Here is a 21746-nt window from a genome sequence, read left to right as displayed (position 1 = left end):
TCTAGTTAACGAATTGCGCGAGGGAATAATTTATTTCATTCATCCGTCTGTCAGTTTCCCTTAGCTTATCTTGTGATCTCGCCTGCCGGTTTAATGCGGGGCTTGATTTATTACCTCCCAGAGTAATCGTCAAAGTCATACGATTGGTATTACCATTTTATTTGACGTGGTTGTGGATAAGGATCGAGAAGATGATTTGGATTGACGAGTGTAACGAATGAGGAGATACCTACCGAATAGGATTCGGAAGGGACGGGCTATAATATTGAAGAGTCAAGGGAATATGAATGCAATTTGGATAGGACACATCTTGAAGACGAACTGAAAAGATCTTCTTAGATGAAAATTCAATGGAAAAAGAGAAGTGAATGTGGAGGAAAATAAACCATAACCACAGTTGTCAATCGGAAGGTCGGTTTGATAGATGATGATAGATATTATCTAGTATTTTTAAGTCGTGCAGTACGGCGTGTGAAGTTTACACATCAGGGTAGGGGCTCAGTTTCTCTCCTTCCATCACCTGTGTTGTTTCCTGGGTAGATCTGGGAACCGAACCGAAAAAATAACACATGCTTGGGTGAAGCAGAGGGTGTTAAGAGGCGTCCCCAGGAGTCGAACCCGGGCCCTCCCGTCTCTAGTCCAACTCTCTGCCGACTAGACTAACCCATTTCATCTGGATTTTCATTGGTGATATGTATAAAAATGGGTGGAGCATAAAGATTGTTGAAGTGGGCAGCGGTGGATAATACCTGGAGACAACTTCCTCATCGATACATTCTCCAGGACACGTGCACCGTAATTATTGTCGTCCATTATAGCCACGTTAGCAGTTCGCGCGACAGCGCTCTCTTGTCATTAACTTTCACGCCTTCGAGGTATGATCCGGTGCATCTGACTGGTATTTTTCAAATGTCTCGTAGACAAAAATTTTGGCATGCCTTTTAACTTTTTCTCCCACATTACCTCTTACGATTTTTATGGGGTATAGTAAAAAATCGGGCCATTCTTTTTTGCTAGGACGATGCGAATACTTGAGGCATTGTGATATTTACTTAAAGATGCAAAGACAGCTCGGTTTCCCACGTCAGTGGCTCCTTACATTGCAACAGGATGTCCAATGTCCTCAAAATAAACCAAATTCTAGAGAAAATTACGTATGCCTTTATTTGACCTGGAGTTTTCTTGGCCCCATGAGCACTTGTCCTGGCCAATAGTCTCCCAAAGGGAATTGGCTGCTAAGTCGAATTTTAAGTATTATTCTGTTTCACATTTCGACGTTTTAACTCTCTTGCTTGATGGATTTTCGTTGTGTGTCTGTTATCGTTCCCATTGCATAACCTAATCCACTTTCTTAATGGTAATCTTTCTATTGCGCGAGATACGAGATGGGTTTGTTTGGAAAGCTCTAGGAGGGAATGTCCGGAGGGGAAGGACGAATAAGTTGACCAATAATAAGGGAAAGAACGGTCATAGGGTGCCAAGACAACGTGTCAGTGTCTGGTGGGAAAGGAAGAGGTGCTCCAAGCAACCAGTCTTCGCATTCAAAGAAGAGTTGAAGGATAACTTTTTTCTTTCGGATCTAATGAATTTAAGGTTTTCTATTTATGTGTGTAGAACGAGATCATGTTTGAATTAATATTGCGTTAGCAACTACGTTCGCGTACGTCGGGCTATTCGATGAACTAGGTAGGGAATAGCTCATGGAGCCATTGTGAAATTACAGATTTCATCTCTTAGTATACACAAGTTGGAATCAGGTATATGTAGCGTTGTTGTTGAAAATGTGTTATTATCCCCATCGTACTACGGTAGAAGAGATGATTTAAATGAAATTAGAGAGATTTAGTGGTAGAACAGATAAATTTAATGTGTCGTGTTTCCCACGAACGATAAGATATTAGATTAACCGATCACGCTAGGCAAGGAAAAGTGTTTTATTTTTTCGTTCTAAGTAGTCTAGTATGTTGCTTCTATCTCATCTAGCCTTAGTTAATGTCCTTCTTGTTGCTAACAGCTCTATATATATATATATATATATATATATATATATATATATATATATATATATATATATGTATATGTATATGTATATGTATATATATATATATATATATATATATATATATATATATATAAATATATATATATATATAGGGGTGTTGGACGGGATGAAGGGAGGAAGAAAGTACTCAGAGATGAAGAGGGGTCTGATGTACAACAGGATGCTGGATTTTGTGTTTTGTTAGGAATCACAAAATATTTATTTGGTTGCTGTGTCCATCCAAAAACCTACCTTAACCGGTAGATAACCTAATAAGAATAATATATATATATATATATATATATATATATATATATATATATATATATATATATATATATATATATATCTTATGTACTATATAGGCATACAAAGCTGCCATAAATTGAGAAAAACTTCATTTGGGATTTGGCATGCCTGGTTTTAAATCACCACCGGCCAAGCGGTGGCTTTCAGGGTACCATGTAGGATGTCATCACCATCTCAAAGCAGTATTCAAATCCTTGGAGCAGAGAAAGTGTCCAGAAGCTTTCAATGTCAATTCGTTAACCTGTTTTCGATCCTTGGTGGACCCGTCAATTCAAATTGATTTTAGCGACTTCATCTTAAGTTCTATTACGACTCGGTTGACTTGCAAATCGTGCTGGTTTCCAGCTTGAAATCTGCTTTCGCGAGTGTAGATGGAGGCCATTAAGGCATCTGTTGCGTGGTGTATAATGACCCCGGTGACGTCTTGTTGTGTTTTGTTATTCGAAGATGGAAATGAGTTAGGAATGAGTTCACGGGGAGAAACTTGTGAGGGGCTTCATGGTCCTAGGAGGAAAGTTCAGGGCAGGTGCGGGTAACAAGGAGAGGAGAATAAGGAAGCAGCTGAATGGTTGCTGAAGATATGAAATGGTGGAATTATAAAAAAATCTTATGATATATAAATTTTCCCGCAAACCGATTAGGGACAAGAATAAATATCTTCCAAGTGACCCAGGAAGTATGTTTTTGTGCTATTTAATAAGCATCCCTCTGTTGAAACAGTCTATGCCTTAGTAACCACCTCGTCTCGCATTCATGCTGTAATAGTATTTGCAACTGTGGTGAATGTTAAAATGTTTGAAAAATTAATTTAAGTCGTTTGAAATATAGAAAATACCATTGATGGTTTCCAGTGTAACTTTATGGCATCGATTCATTTGGGAAATGAAAAATGGTAACTTTGTGATTCCACAGAATATTTATTACTACGATACGATCCGGCTTTCGACGTTCAACCTGAAGATGATGTTGACCTGAAGATGTCGTTGAGCACCGAAACCTGGGTCGTATCGTAGTAATAAATATTCTGTGTAATCACAAAGTCACTATTTTTCATTTCCAATAGAAAATACCATTTTATGGCTAACTTTCCTTTATTTTCTGATGTAAAATAGTGAATTCCAGATGTGACATCGCAACCAAGTGGCGACTTAACGAATTTGTTCGAGTTAAAAAAAAAATTCTTTAAATCGCCAGCTGTTCGACAGCCAATTGCACTTTTAGTTTTGTTCTTGCCTGCTAAAGTAAGTTGGATTACGGCCTCTTTAAGAATGGTTATATCAAATAATATTTCCCTAAGACGTAAAAGGTTCAAACTCTTTATCGCTTAAGGAAACATAATTTAATACAGTCATCCTTAATGTAAGGCGGAACAAAAATGATTCCCTCTGCAACTGCGTCAAACTAGAACTATTCGTATATATCGAGGAAGTTGGATCTTACAGTGGGCCATGTAGATGAACGTACTGGCTCCTGCAAGAAGCCCTACCATCAGGGTACGTGGCAGGGTGTAATCCCATGCCATTCGTGGACCATCCGCAATGTAGTTTAGTCATTCCAAGCAACAAAATCAATGAAATATATACGCTCAGTGGTTTGTGTTTGATTTGAACAGACAAACAAACATACATTAATTCATTAGTGTGTGAATAATTGAAGGGCATGGTAGTTAAATGGGTAGAATGCTCCGGCTACTGACCGGAGATCTCTGATTCACTTCCGGGTGTTGCCCCTGGGCACCCCTGGCTTCACACAACCTTTTTGGTAACAGTATTCTTAATGTAAAACCGCAGATATAACCGGTAAAGGGACTGGCCCCAACTAATCCTGAGCAGATGAATTACACGCGTAACATATGATGGTAACGTTTATTGATTCGTTAGCGTTATTAATTTAAATGGACCGTCACTTTTCCAACCACTTGAATGGTTGCTGAATGCGGTTTTGTGGAATTTTGATCATTATTCTGACGATCGATTGGTCTTTCTTTTCTTCGCCTTAGGTGCTGAGTCCGGAGGCGGGTCGGGTGATGGTTAATGCCCACCTCAGGATGAGCCCCCATCCCCACGTCTCGCCCCTCTCCGAGGTGGTGTGGGGCGGCGGAGGGGATGGTGGCGAGGAGGCCGCCGTTCCCCCCAGGGTGTACCTCCTGCTGCCCCCGGCCCCCGGGGGCGACCTCCACTCCCACGTGAGGAGCCGACGGAGGCTTAAGGAGTCGGAGGCGAGGAGATTGTTTCGCCAAATGGCCGCCGCGGTCAGGGACTGCCACCACAGCGGCGTTGTCCTCAGAGACCTGAAGCTGAGGAAGTTCGTCTTCGCGGATAAGCACCGGTGAGTGACCATTTTTGACCCTATGGTGGAAACTCCCCATCCCTTTCCCATCTTCTTTCCAGTTCCGTGTGTTAACCTCTTCAGAAATGAGTTGTGCTACTGACTGGGGTGCCCGGATTAGATTAAGAGTGACCCCACTCGACCTTTGCACCTGCTGTGTGATTTCTTTGGCTATCAAATCTTGCTGGAAAATCGTTAGTGGCACAGGGCAAGAAACGGGCTCCAGCTTTCTGTATGATGTTTGAATTTTAGATGCAGTATGGGGTTTAGTTCTAGCTGTACGAGGTCTTTTCAAAATGTTTCATAACTTTTTTTATCACAAAATGTACTTCACTTACAAATGATTGGCCAGGATCCACTTCAAAGATGTCTCCTTCTCCTCAAAGGTGTTTTCACTTTTTGAAACAGTCCTGGAACGTTTATTCCGCGAATGCTCATCAGTTCCTCCGTCGGATTTTTCTCTATCTCTGGAATGGAGGCAAATCGTTTTCCTTTGACTGGGGTTTTTAGTTTGGGGAACAAGGAAATGTCAAATGACGCCAGGTCTGGTGAGCAGGTTGGGTGGGGAAGCTTAGCGGTCTTATTTTTGGTCAAAAACTCACGAGTTCTTTGAGGCGAATGAGCCGGCGAGTTGTCATGATGAAAATTAAACATTCGCAGTTGGTTTTACAAGTGAGCTGTGCCTAATCTATTAAATCAAATCTGGGATTCATGATAGTGATTTCGATGGCAAATATGCAATATAGCCAATTCCAAACATCTTAGCGACTTAATCTTCGTCTTGTTTCCTGTTGAACCAATGTACGTACTTCTTGGGACCAGGATGGGTCCGAAAATCTTTCGGTCCATTCGCCGGCATTCGATCTCCAATCGTCCCATTCATTATCATCCAATTCTCTAGGGTCGCCTAGTAGTATGATGTGGTAGCCCCAAATTTTCACCATGAGGAAATGCCGATTCGTTTCCTTAGCAAAGCTGAATAGCTGGTAAATTAGTTTCACGATACGATTCAATTATCCAATAGAACCGGAAATAAAGAGCGCTACGTTCGACTGGATTAAATTTTTCCACTTTTTTTAAGAATGCGTGAAAATATTCTCTGACCTTTCGTTTCAATCTGAATTTTTCTATTTGGGATACATTTTTCAAATTGCAGAGCGGATCGAGTCACGAACTCGCCAATAATTCTTTTAAACAAGTGGCGGTTAAACTTAGATGTTGATGGTCAACTTTCTCGTGGACCATAAACGTTAGGGAGAAAAGCGAATTAGATGAAGCAGTCAGCAGCGATGGTGTAAAAAACAACTCGTATCTTTCAAGGTGGACCTCGTGCGATAATAAATACTGCAGTCGAAGATGAAACATTTTATTTCTACGATCGAGACGAAAGACGTTTTCGTAATCTTTAAGTGTGATATTATTTCATACACTCGGCGCAAGGTGAGAAAGGGGAATAAATTGAGTAGCACTCAAAAATGATGCGCGCACCCATGAGTTTTAGCCGTGAAACTTATCACTGTCAGAGTAAATGGCAGAGGATGCTCAGGACAGGTTGTGTTTCTCAATCTATCGAAATGATTTCCATTAGGTAACCATGGAGAAACATTAATAATGTCGTCGTGAACGATTGAAAAAACGCACCGAAGTCTTGCAGATATATTCTTTATTGTTATACCACATAACTCCTTAGTCATCTTCAGGGAAATACTGTAATTGAAAAGAAGTGCAAAGATATATAAATTTTCTTCAACCTTTAAGACACATTACATAAAAAAAAACATTTTGATTTTAAACATATGAGACGAGAATAATTTTTTCAATTTAATAATTTGTAATGAAATATTGCGATCGTTCACAGAACGAACTTCCTAATGGATTTTTTTCGAAACCGTTCACGAAAATTCCCGCTGCGAAAAATGTCATCGTTGAGAGAAGTGATTGATAATGGCGTTTCAAATGTGATACTAAAGTGTCGTAATTTTATGTAGTTTTTTTCCAACCGAGTTCTTAAGTGTTACCTAACGGAGATTATTTCCATCTTGTTACGATCCAATCAACCCCTTCTAGCCTATGGACGGGGAGGGAAGATTAAAACTCCACCCCGAACCCTAGTGTCTGACCCGCAGCTCTATTCCGTACGTTGGTGTTCGACTTCTGAGCTCTGCGTCGCAGTAACGAAAGAGATGATAATAGGATCGCTGTGACAGATCGGGTTTCCCTTCAGGCATTAGTGGAAGGACGATTGATAGAAAGCAGTTGCAGAGTCAACATCAGCGTGTGTGTACTATGCGTGTGTTCATTCCCTCCCGCTGAGTGTTGCTTTACGGTTCAAGTTCCACCTTCTTTGACTTACACATTCGATTGCGCAAAAAATTTCGACAGGCAATTATCCGCCAACGCGCTGCGGCGGGCACCTTCCCCACTTCTAATATCCAACATTTCCCTGGAATACTGCACGTAAATTGTATTATACTATTATATATGTGTGCTATCTCTCTCTCTCTCTCTTAAAAAATATACGAAAATCTAACGGGTAGTGCATCAAGATGGCGTCCCAATTGGACCTTATGGGGTGGTACGAGTATTAGACTGGCGACCGATTTCTGCGCTTATTCGACCTGAAGAAGACGCGGGGTAAAGGTGATAAAACGTTGGTAGTGAAATGAAATACACTTCTTTAACGTGATTTACACTCATTACAAGAGGAATTGTGCGAATGCGTCGGGACGGAATTTATTTCGAGCACTCTCGGTGGTATTTGAAAATGCGTTCGCGATTTCGGTCAGTTGTCGACCTGAAGAAGGCCGGGCTTGAAGTTCGGGAAACGTCGACATTGGGAAGTGGGAACTTTCGTCCAGTGTCTGTAATTGAAAGGAAAGTCATCGGGTCCTCTGGTGTTCCATTTCTCAAAAACACTAGATCAATGAAACTTGAATGTTTTCATGTTACTGAATGGAGAAGATTATTCTTGCTTAAGAATTTGATAGAGTAACATGCTTAAAAGTTATTTTATCCCATAAGAACCAATTCTTAAGAAAGAAGCTTTTGCATTCACAGCATAAGCCAGAAAGTTTGTTTTTAATTGAAAATTCACAATTAAGTATCTACCTATACTACCTTGATCAAAAATTTCCCGGAATTTATTCAGAAAATTAAAAATACAAGTTTATTCATCTAAATCTATATTGTCCCCTTCAAAGTAATCCCCATCGACTGCAACACACTTATGCCAGCGCTTGATCCAATCCTCGAAACATTTTTTATATTCGGTTTTCGGTATGTCCATCAGTGCTTCCTGCGATTTTTCCATTACTTCCTCTCGGCTGCTAAAACGCGTTCCCCGTAATGGTTTTTTAACTCGATTGAACAGAAAGAAGTCACAGGGAGCCAAATCAGGTGAATTCGGTGGCTGTTGGATGGTATTTGTTGCATTTTTCGTCAAAAAATTACGAATAATGATAGCACTGTGCGACGGTGCGTTATCATGGTGCAAAATCCACGAGTTTTCTGCCCACATTTCTGGTCTCTTTCGGCGAATTGCTTCACGCAAACGTCTCATAACGCCCAAATAATACTCTTTGTTTACTGTCTGGCCTTCTGGCAAAAATTCATGATGCACTACACCGTTGTAATCCATGAAAACCGTCAGCATTGCCTTCTTTTTTGACTGAAAACGACGTGGTTTTTTTGGTCTCGGCTCATTTGGTGAACGCCATTCACTTGCCTGATGTCTGGATTGCGTGTCGTACTCATAAACCCACGTCTCGTCTCCAGTAATGATCCTTTTGATGAATGTGGGATCGGATTCAGCCTCGCAAATCATGTCTTTTGCGACGTCAACACGGTCTCTTTTTTGCATGAAATTGAGGTCTTTTGGCACCAACTTTGCTGCTACACGACGGAAACCCAAATCATTAACCACAATGTCTTGGGCGGATCCATAGGCAATGTTCAAGTCCTCCGCTATTTCTCTGATGGTTAATTTGCGGTTATTGACCAACATTTCTTTTACTTTATCAATTTTTTCACCGACTTTCGATGTCGATGGTCTGCCACTGCGTTCATCATCTTCGATTGACTCACGACCACTTCTGAACCGCTCGTGCCACTGGTAAACGACCGTTTTTTTTAGAGAATCGTTGCCGAAACACTTTTCCAACATTTCCAACGTCCGTGCGCCACTAAATCCGTTTTTACGCAAAATTTAATACAAGTTCGTTGTTGCAAATTTAAATCCATTTCTGCAATTGTAAAAAATCGCCAACACACACAGAGATAGATGTACTCTTGGCTACGTAACTTTTGCAAATGTCAAGTTATGACACTAAGATTTAAAGGGAATATCAACAACAGATGTACCAATTTAACAAAAAAAACAGAACTCAAATCGGAATGATGGGAGCGCCACACGGTGGTTATTCCGGGAACTTTTTGTTCAAGGTAGTATATATATATATATATATATATATATATATATATATATATATATATAAACACAGATGTAGATTTTTAGAATATAGAGACACAAAGAAAGGACACTCACAATTTGTTATTTTACGTTTCGACAGCACGGCTGTCGTCTTCAGAATGGCGTTCTCGGGGAAGAGCGGAGACGAAACAGAGGGACAGTGTGGGAATAAAAGTGATGTGGACTGAGTGTTAACACTGAGTGTTTAAACGCCCGTCGAACCTGCGAGACATCTTTAAGTCCCCAAATCCAACTTCAAGCACCCCCGTCTCTCCCCCGCCCCTATCCGCACCATGCAACCGCCCACGCTGCAAATGCTGTCATCTCTTAAGACCCTCCCCCTCACTCAGTACCAACTCCCAACCACTCGCCACCTGTACCTCAAAAAATATTATATATCGCCTCTCCTGTAACTTCTGCCCTGCCTTCTACGTGGGCGAATGCACGACCGCACTTTCCCTCCGCATGAATAACCACCGATATTCCACCAAATCTCCCACCTTTCTTAATTATCCCATCCCTACTCACACCGCTTCCCACAACCAATCTTTTGACGACTGCTTCTCTGTTTCGGTGATTGAAATCCTTCCCAAATCTGCGAGTATAATAGAGGTGAGAACCCGCGAGATGGCGCATATCTGGGTGGCCCAATCATTCAAACCGCCCGGGCTGAACCAAGCCCACTGAATGCATCAATTGGCTGCCTACATATCCCCCCCACCCCCTTGTTCATTTCCTATTGGTCCCTTTACCTCTCCTTCCCCCACCTCTCCCCCGCACATCCTCTCCGCTCTTCCCCGAGAACGCCATTCTGAAGACGACAGCCGTGCTGTCGAAACGTAAAATAACAAATTGTGAGTGTCCTTTCTTTGTCTCTATAGTCTAAAAATCTACATCTGTGTTTTTATATATTTGTGTGTCGCCGAAGAGCGTTCCATTTCGAAGATATTTTATTTATATATATATATTTATATATATATATGTATTTATATATATATATATATATATATATATATATATATATATATATATGTATTTACGATTGTACGGAAAAACTCACACGAGCGGCACAATAATGGGCTGACACAATATAACACAAATAGAATTTGTGTTATATTGTGTCAGCCCATTATATATGTATATATATATGTATATATATATATATGTATTTATATATATATGTATTTATATATATATGTATTTATATATATATATACACACATACACACACACGTATACGATTTCATATTCAATGTGGTGTTTACATTTCGTAAGTTTATGGTAGAATTAGTATCATAATACGCAGTAAGATAAAGTCAGAATGGCCACATAATTATTGTAATGAAATATGCATAATATTGCTCTCTCGCTGAAACATTGAACTCTGACCTGTCATCAATTATCATTATTTTATCATATTTAGCCCATTCCAACGAATTTATTCCTGCCTCCGTATATATTTTCTTATACTCGATGTCATATTATTACAGTTCTACATCCGAATTCATTTCACGCGTAGTCACCTAAATAGCTATTTTTAACACTCTCACTTTTAACACACTTGTGATTTAAATTTTGTTGAGTAATTTCTTTTATAAAACATAAAGCATTGGCATGGAATATATATTCGAAGTTTCGCCAAGTATAGTTCTGTCAAGATACAGAAATCTTTAGTTTTTTTCTCTAATACAATAATTCCTCTTGCGCATCATGAGACGACAAAGTTTTAAGATTAGTTTTGAAGACCAAGACCCAGATGAGAATGAATTGTGATAAGATGATAGTTTAAAACATTCCATTTTTTTCATGCTTTTTCATTACGCTAACGTACGTAATGAAATCTCCCCTGTTTACTTGCGAGATCGATTAATCTATGTGACGTGTCGATATTTGAAAGCGCACCACTCCATCCCTCGGTGGATTGCGTCGCAATACCGTTAAGGTTACCATTGTATTTAATCGATATTGTGACGATGTTCTCCGCGAAATGGGCGTGTTGCGCTCTCCGCCCTTCTCCGGGCTCTTTAATACCTTCCCGCCGGCCTCAATTTTTCCTTGTTCATCGTCCCCAAGCCATTTCTTTCCCGTCTTCAATGTCGCTTCGCTTAATATTATCTCGCCAGCCACCGAAAATATCGCATTGCGACACTTTTCCCCTCTCCAGTCCGGAGGAAACAGGAGGAATTATCAGGTGTCTCAAGCATTATCATCATCGTCATTCTCGGGTTGCTTAACGCCTTTCATATCCTCTTACCCGGATCCTTCCTAGACTCATCAAGAACGGTTATGTGTATCCAAGAGTAACGGCGTGTGAATAACACTCGAATAGAAAGGGAATAAAAAGCGTATTAGTTCCTTATTCCTTATATCATTCCGCGGTTTCCCAGGAATATCTGGTACTCCAAAAATCACACAACTTGGGTGAAGTCGAGGGTGACTGGTGGCGACACCAGGAATCGAACCCTGGCCCTCCGGTCGGTAGGCTTATTCTTTGACCACTGAACGAGCATTAGTAATAGGTATATGCAAATAATGCAAAGTACTTGGGATGAAATTCGATTAAATTCGTGTCAAAACAATAACAACACTTGCTTTTGCAATCGTAACGAAATTATTGCCGACGAAACGATTTTTTTACTGTGGCAAGTTATTAAGCGCCATGTTTTGTCGCTGGTTGTTATAATATTCACCATTGTTCGTCGTAATTTCACGCCAGGGTGCATTTGGTGGTCGCGGTGAGCTCTTTTAATCGGAGACGACGCCCCAGCTTATCACCCGTGCTCTCCTTCCCAGCACCCTTCGCAAAGCTACCGATCGCTCCCAAGGGAGAAAAAAAACACGCAAATGTGTGTTTTTAGTCGTGTCCATTGGAGAAGGAAGCTAGCTTCTTGATGATACCCACGTCCCCGAGGCGTGAGCATGAGGAAACGTCGCATTTCGTAACTCTTTCCGAGGTTCACTTTGTATTGATAAAACGCGCGCGAATTGCGAAAGGGAGGAGCGAAATGGCTTGCTGTTTTAGTCTGAGTTGCTTCTGCGTCTCTGGCACCTCGCATTTAATTAAAATATTCGCTGGGGTATTCGATCTTCCTCTGCTCATTTCCCAAGCCGTGTTGGCCGATTTTTTCTTTCGCTCCCCAAATGTCGAAGCCTATTGTAGATATTCTGATGGTTTCACCGAAGCATCTCTAAATGGATTTTTATCTACTAAAAGTGTTAGTAACAGTCGGTTTTACGATATTTTCCCCTAAATCTGTCTTTTTAAAAGATGCATGTGTTATGTGGGATTTTTATGGACGAAGTTGGTATCTTCAGCTTGAAAAAAATATCTTAATCATAATTCCAAAAGAATACCTCAGTTTTTTTTTAAACTAGTGTTAGAGTATTTTACTGTTATATGCTCGTTTGTGTGAAAAAAATATATTTTAATTTTCACATTACCTCGTGATTAAAATGTATTTAAAGTGCCAATTTATTGCGAATTTCTTGAACTGAAGGTAATTTAAGAAAGTTGCAATATTTTTCGTTTGGTGAAAATAATAGATGTATGACTGCCCACGTTACCATTACAGAAAAGTTGACCACAATTTTCCAAAAAAATGGGAAGGGAAACAAAAAAAGTCGCACGGGGCCATTTGGGACCATTCGGGGCTTAGGGGACCACCGGGGTTGTCCCCCGGCCCCCATTCAGGTTTACGGGCCAGGAAGTTAGTAACGATGAAGGTCGTGTGGCTGAGGGCGTATCGCTGTTAGAGTGAACGCTCCATCGCTCCGTGTTATGAACACTTAAGGCGGAGGAACGTCTTTCCACCCTGACTGCTCGGAGCAAACTGGCGACCGGCTGCGTTAGAAGGGTAGACCTCCCACCACATTTACCGACCGCTTTTACCGCGCTGAGATGGATAGTCGCGTCAAAATAAAATCATGGGCATTGCTTTCATAATGGACCATGTGTAACTATGGGTGAAATGATACAAAACACGAAATAAGGGCTTGCAGTGACCCCAAAAAGGATATTTTTTTACACTACCCATAGTCGTTAAACATCGGAAATTCGTTTCAATGTATTTTGAGTGTTGGAAGTCGTGTTTTTTTTGCCGACTTGCTTTTTTAAAAGTGCGTTCTTGCGGCGAGAATATTTGCGGGACCCATTTTTTCCCTCCCTGGGGCTTAGTTAATGGTCAAAATTCCCCTATTTCATTCCTCCTTATCGCTGGAACACTGCGACGCAGGCAAACTCTTGCCTCTCTTGGTTGCCCAATTATCGCATCTCCACAGCGGAAATACGTGCAAACGCATTGTGGAGACGATAACAATATCCGTGCTCGGAATGGTAAGTGCGGCGACCGTCGCAAATATCTAACTCTCCCCACTCTTGCAAAATGAAACCGTCCGTATGTCACTGAAGTTGTTTGGGAGTACTTTTTCTTTGTGTTCTCCAGCGAGAAACCATCGTCAACCCGCAACGAACAGGCGTCTACGAGGATGGCTTTTCGCAGACTTTCCTAAACGTATTAAATTTTTGGATGAGAATTTTCTCGTCCGCTTAGTCCTTCTAATCCGGACGGAATCCGAAGAAAAAATCCCATACGATGCCTCACATTTGTAGAATAATCAATGAAAGATGGCAACGAGGCAATTCCAAGAGTAATTTTATTGATTCACGGCCTAGCTTCCGTCATATCAGAACATCGGGTGGTAATACAATGAATGAAGCATGTTTATTGTGCGTGAAAATTGTTAAATAACTATGGTTGCATGTATAATGTTTTCCCTTATACACTGTTCTTTTCTTATGTGTTTTTTATTGCAAACATTGAGTGTAAAAATAAAACTCATATGCATATAACCATCCGATTACGTTACAATTTGACCTAAACTCGCACCACGAGTGAAGAAAAACATTGCGTGTGGAATGGCTTTGTTTCCATCTGACATCAATTCCTGAAAATTTGAAATAATTCCTTCAAGTGACGTCGGGGACATTGGTTTATCGTAAGACAGTCTAATGTGGTCCTTGAATTTCGAGCGAAAAAGTGTTCATTGTCTTCAAACTAATTCACTCGCATTGGTCAAAGGTTAAGAGGTCAGTCGGTTCGACGCTGCATGGCCTAGACTTGGCAACAATACGCCATTTCAATTGATGTATCTATCGATCGAAAATTCGCAGTTTACTTCAGTTGACAGTCGATGATATAAGTTTGTTCGAGAAGAGACCACGGTCGATTGAGATGGTGGAATGAGGTCAGAATGAGCACTTTTCGTGCTCAATGCTCTACCCTGCCTCGATCTGTTTATCAGGGAGGGGCTTACTAGTGTAGAGAGTTACGTTAAAGCGTCTGCCAACTGAAAAACACTCAAATACCGTACCATTATGCATTAAAAACAACGGTGTTCTAAGCTCTGCTTCATTTTAAAGGATAAAAAGTAAAAATTGAAAGTACAAATCCGATGAGTTTTCGAGTTCTCATGTTAAACTGAAAATTATTTTCTTGTTTATGTGGAAATTAATCCTGAAAAATGTAATATCCGCAGATTTTCTTGATCTTCGAACCAAGTTCTCTAGGCTAGATTAGGGCTCTCCAATACGTGGTCTGGGTACCCTATTTTACTATCATTACTAAATTAATCGATCAACCATTCGAAATACGACCTCATCCTCTCCGTAAATTCGTTTGTCGTCTGTCAAACCATAAGAATTTGACCTAAATATGTGTTGACGTTTATGAAAAATGATAACATGTGTTTTAAATAATTTATGTTTCCTTTGCATGAGCGTAACATATTGTATAGTATATGTTTCACATCTCCACGTGTAATGAAATACGTGTGTGCGGGTGTTAGTATAAGCATAGACAAATACCTAAATATTTATTTGCGCGTATAATATTATAAATCGGAGTCTTTTCATAGCGGGGAATGATTATTTTTTGTCATGGTCGTCTTTTCCTCCGAGAACTTTTAATGTGCCAAATAATCTACGTAGAAGAGGCCACCATAACAAGTAAATAGTTGTTCAGAGGGATATATAGGTCGTCAGTTTGCTAATATGGCTGATTCAGAACACGTGTTCTAAATTAAGGGCTTCGCCAATCCCAGGCGACCTTCGCTTCCTCTCTGCCCATTCTCGATTCGCCATTATACGGTATGATGGGTCCACTTAAGCTGCGCGAGCGGGCACACACAAATATATATATATATATATATATATATATATATATATATATATATATATATATATATATATATACATTTATTTATTAATATGTTTCTATACATATTATATTTTTGTGTGTGTGCGCCAAAACATACAAATGTAGAAAAAATGCACGTACAAATATATATATATATATATATATATATATATATATATATATATATATATATATATAAACACTTAATTATGACGTAATATTTCGGTGGTTCCAGCCACTTATATCCCAGTCTTAGGAGTGGGGATGTTTATATGTTCAGGAATATATATATATATATCCACTTATACTATACATATTCGCACCCGCTCTTTCAGCGTGTCTGCTTCCCTGCGTCGCTTTTGGGTCGAGACAAGGGCCCGAGTAACGTGACGTCTCCGGTGACCTCGTCTGGAAATCGTCTCCGCCACTCCCTCCTCACGCCCCCGCCTCTTTCTTTCTCTCTCTCTCTCTTTCGTCGTCCAACAATCGAATTCATTCTGGCTTCTGTGAGGCGAAGCTGCCGAAAACAAAACAAAGACGCGCGCGTAGGCGCGTTTCGAAACACTCTTTTAATATACACTTCCCTCTTGTTTATTTACAGCGATATAATGCTTGCGATTAATCGATATTTTGTTGAAGGCAAATGATTGAATATGTCGTATTTTTAATTTACAAGATCGGAAGTTTAGGATGGTGTGAAAATCTGTCGATGCGTCTTTCCGACCGTGTGACTTTCGATATTGCTTTTTTTTCATGTCAACGAAAAAATGAGTTTAATGCACTGTGTCTGATCTTTTAAATACATATCATTATAAAAGTTGGGCTTAGTCTTAGTTAATAGATAGTTTGAATGAAGACGGATAATTGGTAATTAAAAATAGAAATGAGTTTTTTTATTGCCCCGGTCGTTTTCGCCTCCGTACCATGGTTTTTATAGCGGACAGAAGAGGTGCATTTATGTGTATGATATACCAAGAGTAATATGGGCGAGAGCGTACAAGGGTTATGTCTCGATGTTCACATGTGCGGAGCCTCTTCGTCAGGTCCTTATTGATTTCCACTGCTTCCCCGGTGCCTTTTACTGGTTCTCAAATACAAATGCCTCCTTCTCCGGATGATTGCCTCCTCGTTTTTCCTCCTTCCGCCCACTCCTCCTCCAAGGGCACTCCTCCCCACACCCCCCGCACCTCCTCCGCCAAAAGTCTTCCACCCCTCCCTCCACCCCCCCCCAAATATATCTGAAGCCGGATGTTGACGTCACGGCGAGGATGTTCATGGGATTGGGGTGAGGTGACCCTGCTCCTCTCCCCTTAAATGGAGATCGATGAGATGGAAGGGTAAAAAAATGGGTGGGGTGGGTGCGGATCATCTTGAGGACGACGTCACGTGACCCTCGGCCGAAGAAAGTGAACTCACACAATGTCGTTACTTATTTATATAGAGTTAACCCTTAAGTTTTCCGCGTCGTGCACATGGGACTCTTAATTGGTTTAGTGACCATTCCTTAAAAAAATTCTTTTTTTTTGTTACCCCCTACGCAACCCTTTTTAAGGATCCCTGCGATATGAACCCTTCCACACCCTCTCTCACGTAGTCATCAGCTCTGTTACTTCAATCAAACAGTCATCTTTTTATTATAATAAAATGAACACATGATTAATTTATGTTGGACGAAGGGGCTGTCTTCAATATGGTTACTGAATCGTATAAGTGCGTACGTTTAATGATACAGTTTTGAGATAGACAGCTTATTTTTTACTATATTTTCGTACTGTTAGAAAACCTACGTTGTTATGTAGGAAGCATTTCGAAAATTTTGTACGAATTTATACCTGTTTTAAGAATTCTGAAAAGAAATGTTCATTGGTCCTCTTTGGTGATCAGGGATAGTAGCACCTCTTGCACTTCCCTATGATATCCTACAGTTCAATGCCAAGGTGGTGTGTGGCAGGGGGTATTCCAAATCCTGATGGGCAACGTCAACATTCAAGTTTTCATCCATATTTAGCTGCAGTAAATTTATGTAAAATAATTCAAGTAATGTAGTTGATGATAATTACAGTACCTAAGAGAGATTAACTTCCCACAGAAGAAGAAGAAGACAACAAATTAAGTTCAGATGAAATTATGAAAAAATGACGCGGCTACTTGGAATGAAAAAACATGAAGAAAAATACTTCGTATCCGCTAGTGCGATCGCTTACAGTTATTCTGATCCCTTCTGATTCCGATTGTAATTCTTTCTGTCTTCATAGACAATGGTTCAAATGATACAATGATAAATTTTGCTTGGGATTCCCCACCTCACCTCTCCGGAAGTTTCTTTGATGAAACGGTACAACCTAGCCTCCCACTTCCCCCACAGTCTTACGCAATTAAAGTAGAGTCCCTTACGGAACCTCCTTGGAACAGTTATAGAATGCCAGGCGGCATACACACAATCGCGACAAACTCTCTTTTTATTCTGGCGAATTGGGAAAGGGCTCCATCAACTGCGTCGCACTCTCTTCCATTCCGTGAGATCATTTTGGTTGCTAGGCACCGCTGATGTGTTCGAACTCGTCACATCTAATTTCGAGCGAAGGTTTTCGCAGTCTTCCCTTCTGACTGAATACGAGACTTTTTTTTTTCGAGAGACGAATCTTCCGGAAAATTCAATTTCTGCGATCGTTTCGGCTTGGTGACCACTACGTTACGTAGCACCCGAAAAAACCACGAGTGAATCTGGTTGGTAAAATCCCCGCTCCGCTTTGGACAAGTTAGTGATAATAGCTCCAGAGTTATTTGTACTAATAATTACCTTGCAAACTTTCTCATGGACTCACAGCGAAGGGATTTTTTAGCCTAATCTATCGAGTGTAATTTGTAGTTTGATGATGGCGCTAATCTGAGGCGGCAGACAGTTCAATCATTTAAATATTGATAAATTTTTATTTTGATCTATTTTCCAGTATTTCGATGTATCGCTCCTTGTTTTTATCTACTGTGGTGGTCATTTCGTACTAAGGTAGGAGAGATCATGAAAGTTATACTATTGAGATTGTAGAACCTGCAGGTTTAAAATGTATCTAGGAAAAACTGGTAACGACGTCGCTTAAGGAAAACAATTATGCTATAGTGCGTGCTTAGCTCTACATTTGAAATTATTTACATCGTTTAAACTACATTACCTCTCTGTGAGACAATAACGGGAGAGCAATTAAATTTAAAGGTTTTTTATTGGGACATACTTGATGTTAAGTTCCCCTACAGGAAACCTAACGGTGTCTTCTAGGGCTCCATCTAGATTCTACAGTCGAGTGAACTCTTAGGGCTTAGATAATACTAGAAAACGTTTGAGGAAAACCATCGGCCATCGCTAAGATGGAAGAAAAAACGTGCCATCTAAAGAAAACTATGAAAGCTTTATTGAAGTGAACGTGGAGTCATGCATGAAAATGTTACGGCCAAAGGGTTTGCTTTCCCGTATTCGTAGTATGTAATCTAATGGTTTGATCCTTATCGTGAGTGGAAAAAAAGGATTACTTGCATACACATCTGTTCGTACGTTATTCCGCGCACCAAGACGGGCGCACTCCCTGAATTGACACCTGAAAATGTCTACCTCAATTCGTTCGAAACTTCTTCCCTCCAAGAGAAGTCCGCCTGACTCCGGGATACAGTCACTTCCTCCAGCTGTCCTCGTCAGCTGTGCATCGCCGGATGCTCTTCTGTCCCTGTCACACCTGCTCGAAGGGATATATATATATATATATATATATATATATATATATATATATATATATATAATGTGTGTGTGGATATATGTGTGTGTGTATGTTTATATATATATATATATATATATATATATATATATATATATATATATATATATATACATACATACATACATACATACACACACATGTATATGCGACGAGCCGGTCCCTTTCCGTCCTTCCCCAATGCAAGATACCCTCTTCTCTCCCTCTCTGGACAATCGTTTTTACCTTCGCTTCCGCCGGAAGGACTCCCACCCCTTCTACGGCGACCCGGGGGGATGAATGGGGAAGGGAGGGGTTTGGCGAGTTTGGTACAGGTCCGTAGGGAGGGCGGTGAGGGCTCCATGGAGAGGTGGCCTCTGATTGGCGGAGTGCCCGACGGCCGCACCTGCTCTTTTCGTCTGGCCTTGCCGACGGAGACAGACGCTGGGTTGGGACGAGAGAACGGCGCTACCGCCTCCATCAAGCCCTCCTCCCGCCCCTTCCTTATCCTTCCAAATTCCTTCGCGAATCCAGTCTATATCAACCTGTTGCTATGGGAGTCACATCCATGTGGGGGGTGGTGTCTTATCCGGTGGCACGGCGACTCTACTGCACGTTAAGCGATATTTATTTTTCGCAATAATCATCGGCCCAAATTGCAGTCATGTAAATCACAGATGTTTCATCAAGGCCCACTGTGATGAGACAATTAATGATTTAGACATGTCTCCACTCCCTATTTAAAATAGACGACAATTTCTTAGTGGATTCGTCAACTCCTTCCATTGTTTACGATTCAAGGTAATACGGTAGAATTGGGTTAAATTCGACTTTTGAAGGTTTCGGAGTGTTGTGCAATTGGAATTTTCATTCCTCCCTGAATTCATGGAAATCACTCAATCCAAGCAAATTTTTTAAAAGCAAAGAAAAAAGTTTTAAAAAATAATTCGATTCGAATTTTCCTAGAATTAATTTTGTTTTGTGCAAAGATCTAATAAAGCTTGGGTCGAGTGTGTGCAAATATCACTTTTCGTCGTACGATTCGTTGGCGATATCAATAATTGTGGTGGTGATTGTGCGTTTTCCTTTTGTCGAGAAATGTTCTGAACGCAGGCAGTTGGGTCGAGTGTGTGTCGGAGATGAACTTTTCCTTCCCTTACCCACCCCCCCCCCACTCTCCCTTCCATCCGCCGTCGACGTTTATGGAACAGGGGCTCATGTCCTTATCTCCCGTCCCAAAACCACTCAATCCCTCCACCCACGCACAAGGGGGGACGACTTCCGGCGAGGGTGCGTCTGTTTCCCGGCAAACGACACCCCAGCTGTCTGCGCGTCGCCTTATCCACCGGCCGACCCCACTCCCGATGGCGGTCTCCACACCCACCCATCCCATTCCACCGTTTCTAGCAGCCGGCGAAGAGGCTCGTGCCTCCAACTCGCCCCCCCCCCCTTTTCAAGTACCATTTAAACTTAAAGATAAATACAAATCATTCTAGTTTAACGCTAGCGCCGTGGGAATACTTCCAGCCCCACATTACATCTACACATTTCCCCGCAAGCTGCCTCAGGGGCGTGTGGCAGGGGGTGCTGTGCTACCATCTATTTATTCACGATTGTTGATTTATAAAGTAACTTGAATATATATATATATATATAAATGATATTATAGACATAATTTATGTAAATATATATATATATGTGTGTGTGTATATTTTTTTTCACACGCATCCCGCCGCTAAACTGTGGTAAATAAATGTAAAAGAAATATCAGGGAACTGTTTTTTACTTAGTGTTTTTTACGCTCCAATTTGTCATCTCACCTTTTATTAGGTGGGCGCTGTCAAGAAAAGCATGACTGTACATAGCGGAGATAAGTTTAGGCTTTTTCTTTACTTACTTCCCTCCCTATCCTTGCACGCTTCATTCGTATGTCTTTTTTCACTCATGTTCTTCTGTTCTCGAGACTTACAATATTCATCGTCTTGAGTGCCTCTTCGTCCACGTCAGTCGACCCGCACCACTTCTTTTCTCAAATTATCTCTTCTCTCATATGTTTCGCTTTGGTTTTGTCTACCCTCCTACACTCTCTGAACATGACCAAGCCTATCGGGAGTGTACTTTATTATCTGTGTTAATAACTTCGTCCTCTTTACTCTACCCTTTCCGAAGCGCAAGGTGACCTTTTTTTCCTCCCTTCTTTCACCCAGAAAACGCGAGAATGCCCTCATTGTCTGTGCGCGGAACATGTCGACCCTGATTTTGCTTAAAAATCTTCTTTCCACCATGTTCTCTCTCATAGTTTGACCTTCTGCCGAATGGGAGAGGCCATTCATTCATTCTCCTCATTTATCGGTCTGCGATGCATCCCCGCGTCACCATACCCGTCGCACGGCCCTGACAGCGGGCGGGGCGGCCCATAGGGGCGGCGCGCGCTCACCTGGAATCCCTCCCTCACCCCACCCTCATTGTCCTCGACCACGTGCGCGAACGGCAGATGTTTTCTCGATCTCTTTCGAATTGTTTGCCTCCGGGGGGACAAGGGGGTCTGGGCCAGTGAAACGGCGGGTGCTGAACATGGTGATTGGACACACCTGTCCTCAATACTTCCTGCCCAATAGTTAGTATTTTACAATGGAACGTTTTCGGTGATAAAACATCCGCGC

General features: G+C 41.1%; 1 protein-coding gene across 1 annotated transcript in view; it reads left to right on the top strand.

Moving 5' to 3' along the window:
- Positions 1–21746, top strand: part of LOC139695632 (tribbles homolog 2-like) — a 202339-nt gene that overhangs the window by 42713 nt on the left and 137880 nt on the right. Inside the window, exon 3 of the mRNA XM_071594441.1 lies at positions 4350–4678. Coding sequence (XP_071450542.1) covers positions 4350–4678 — 329 coding nt within the window. The remainder of the gene's footprint in view (positions 1–4349; positions 4679–21746) is intronic.

Source organism: Hetaerina americana, unplaced genomic scaffold (assembly GCF_022747635.1).
Source record: "Hetaerina americana unplaced genomic scaffold, ioHetAmer1.1.p SCAF_61, whole genome shotgun sequence".
NCBI lineage: Eukaryota > Metazoa > Arthropoda > Insecta > Odonata > Calopterygidae > Hetaerina > Hetaerina americana.
Note: the sequence above shows the minus strand (reverse complement) of the source record. Positions and strands in the feature narration are given on the sequence as shown.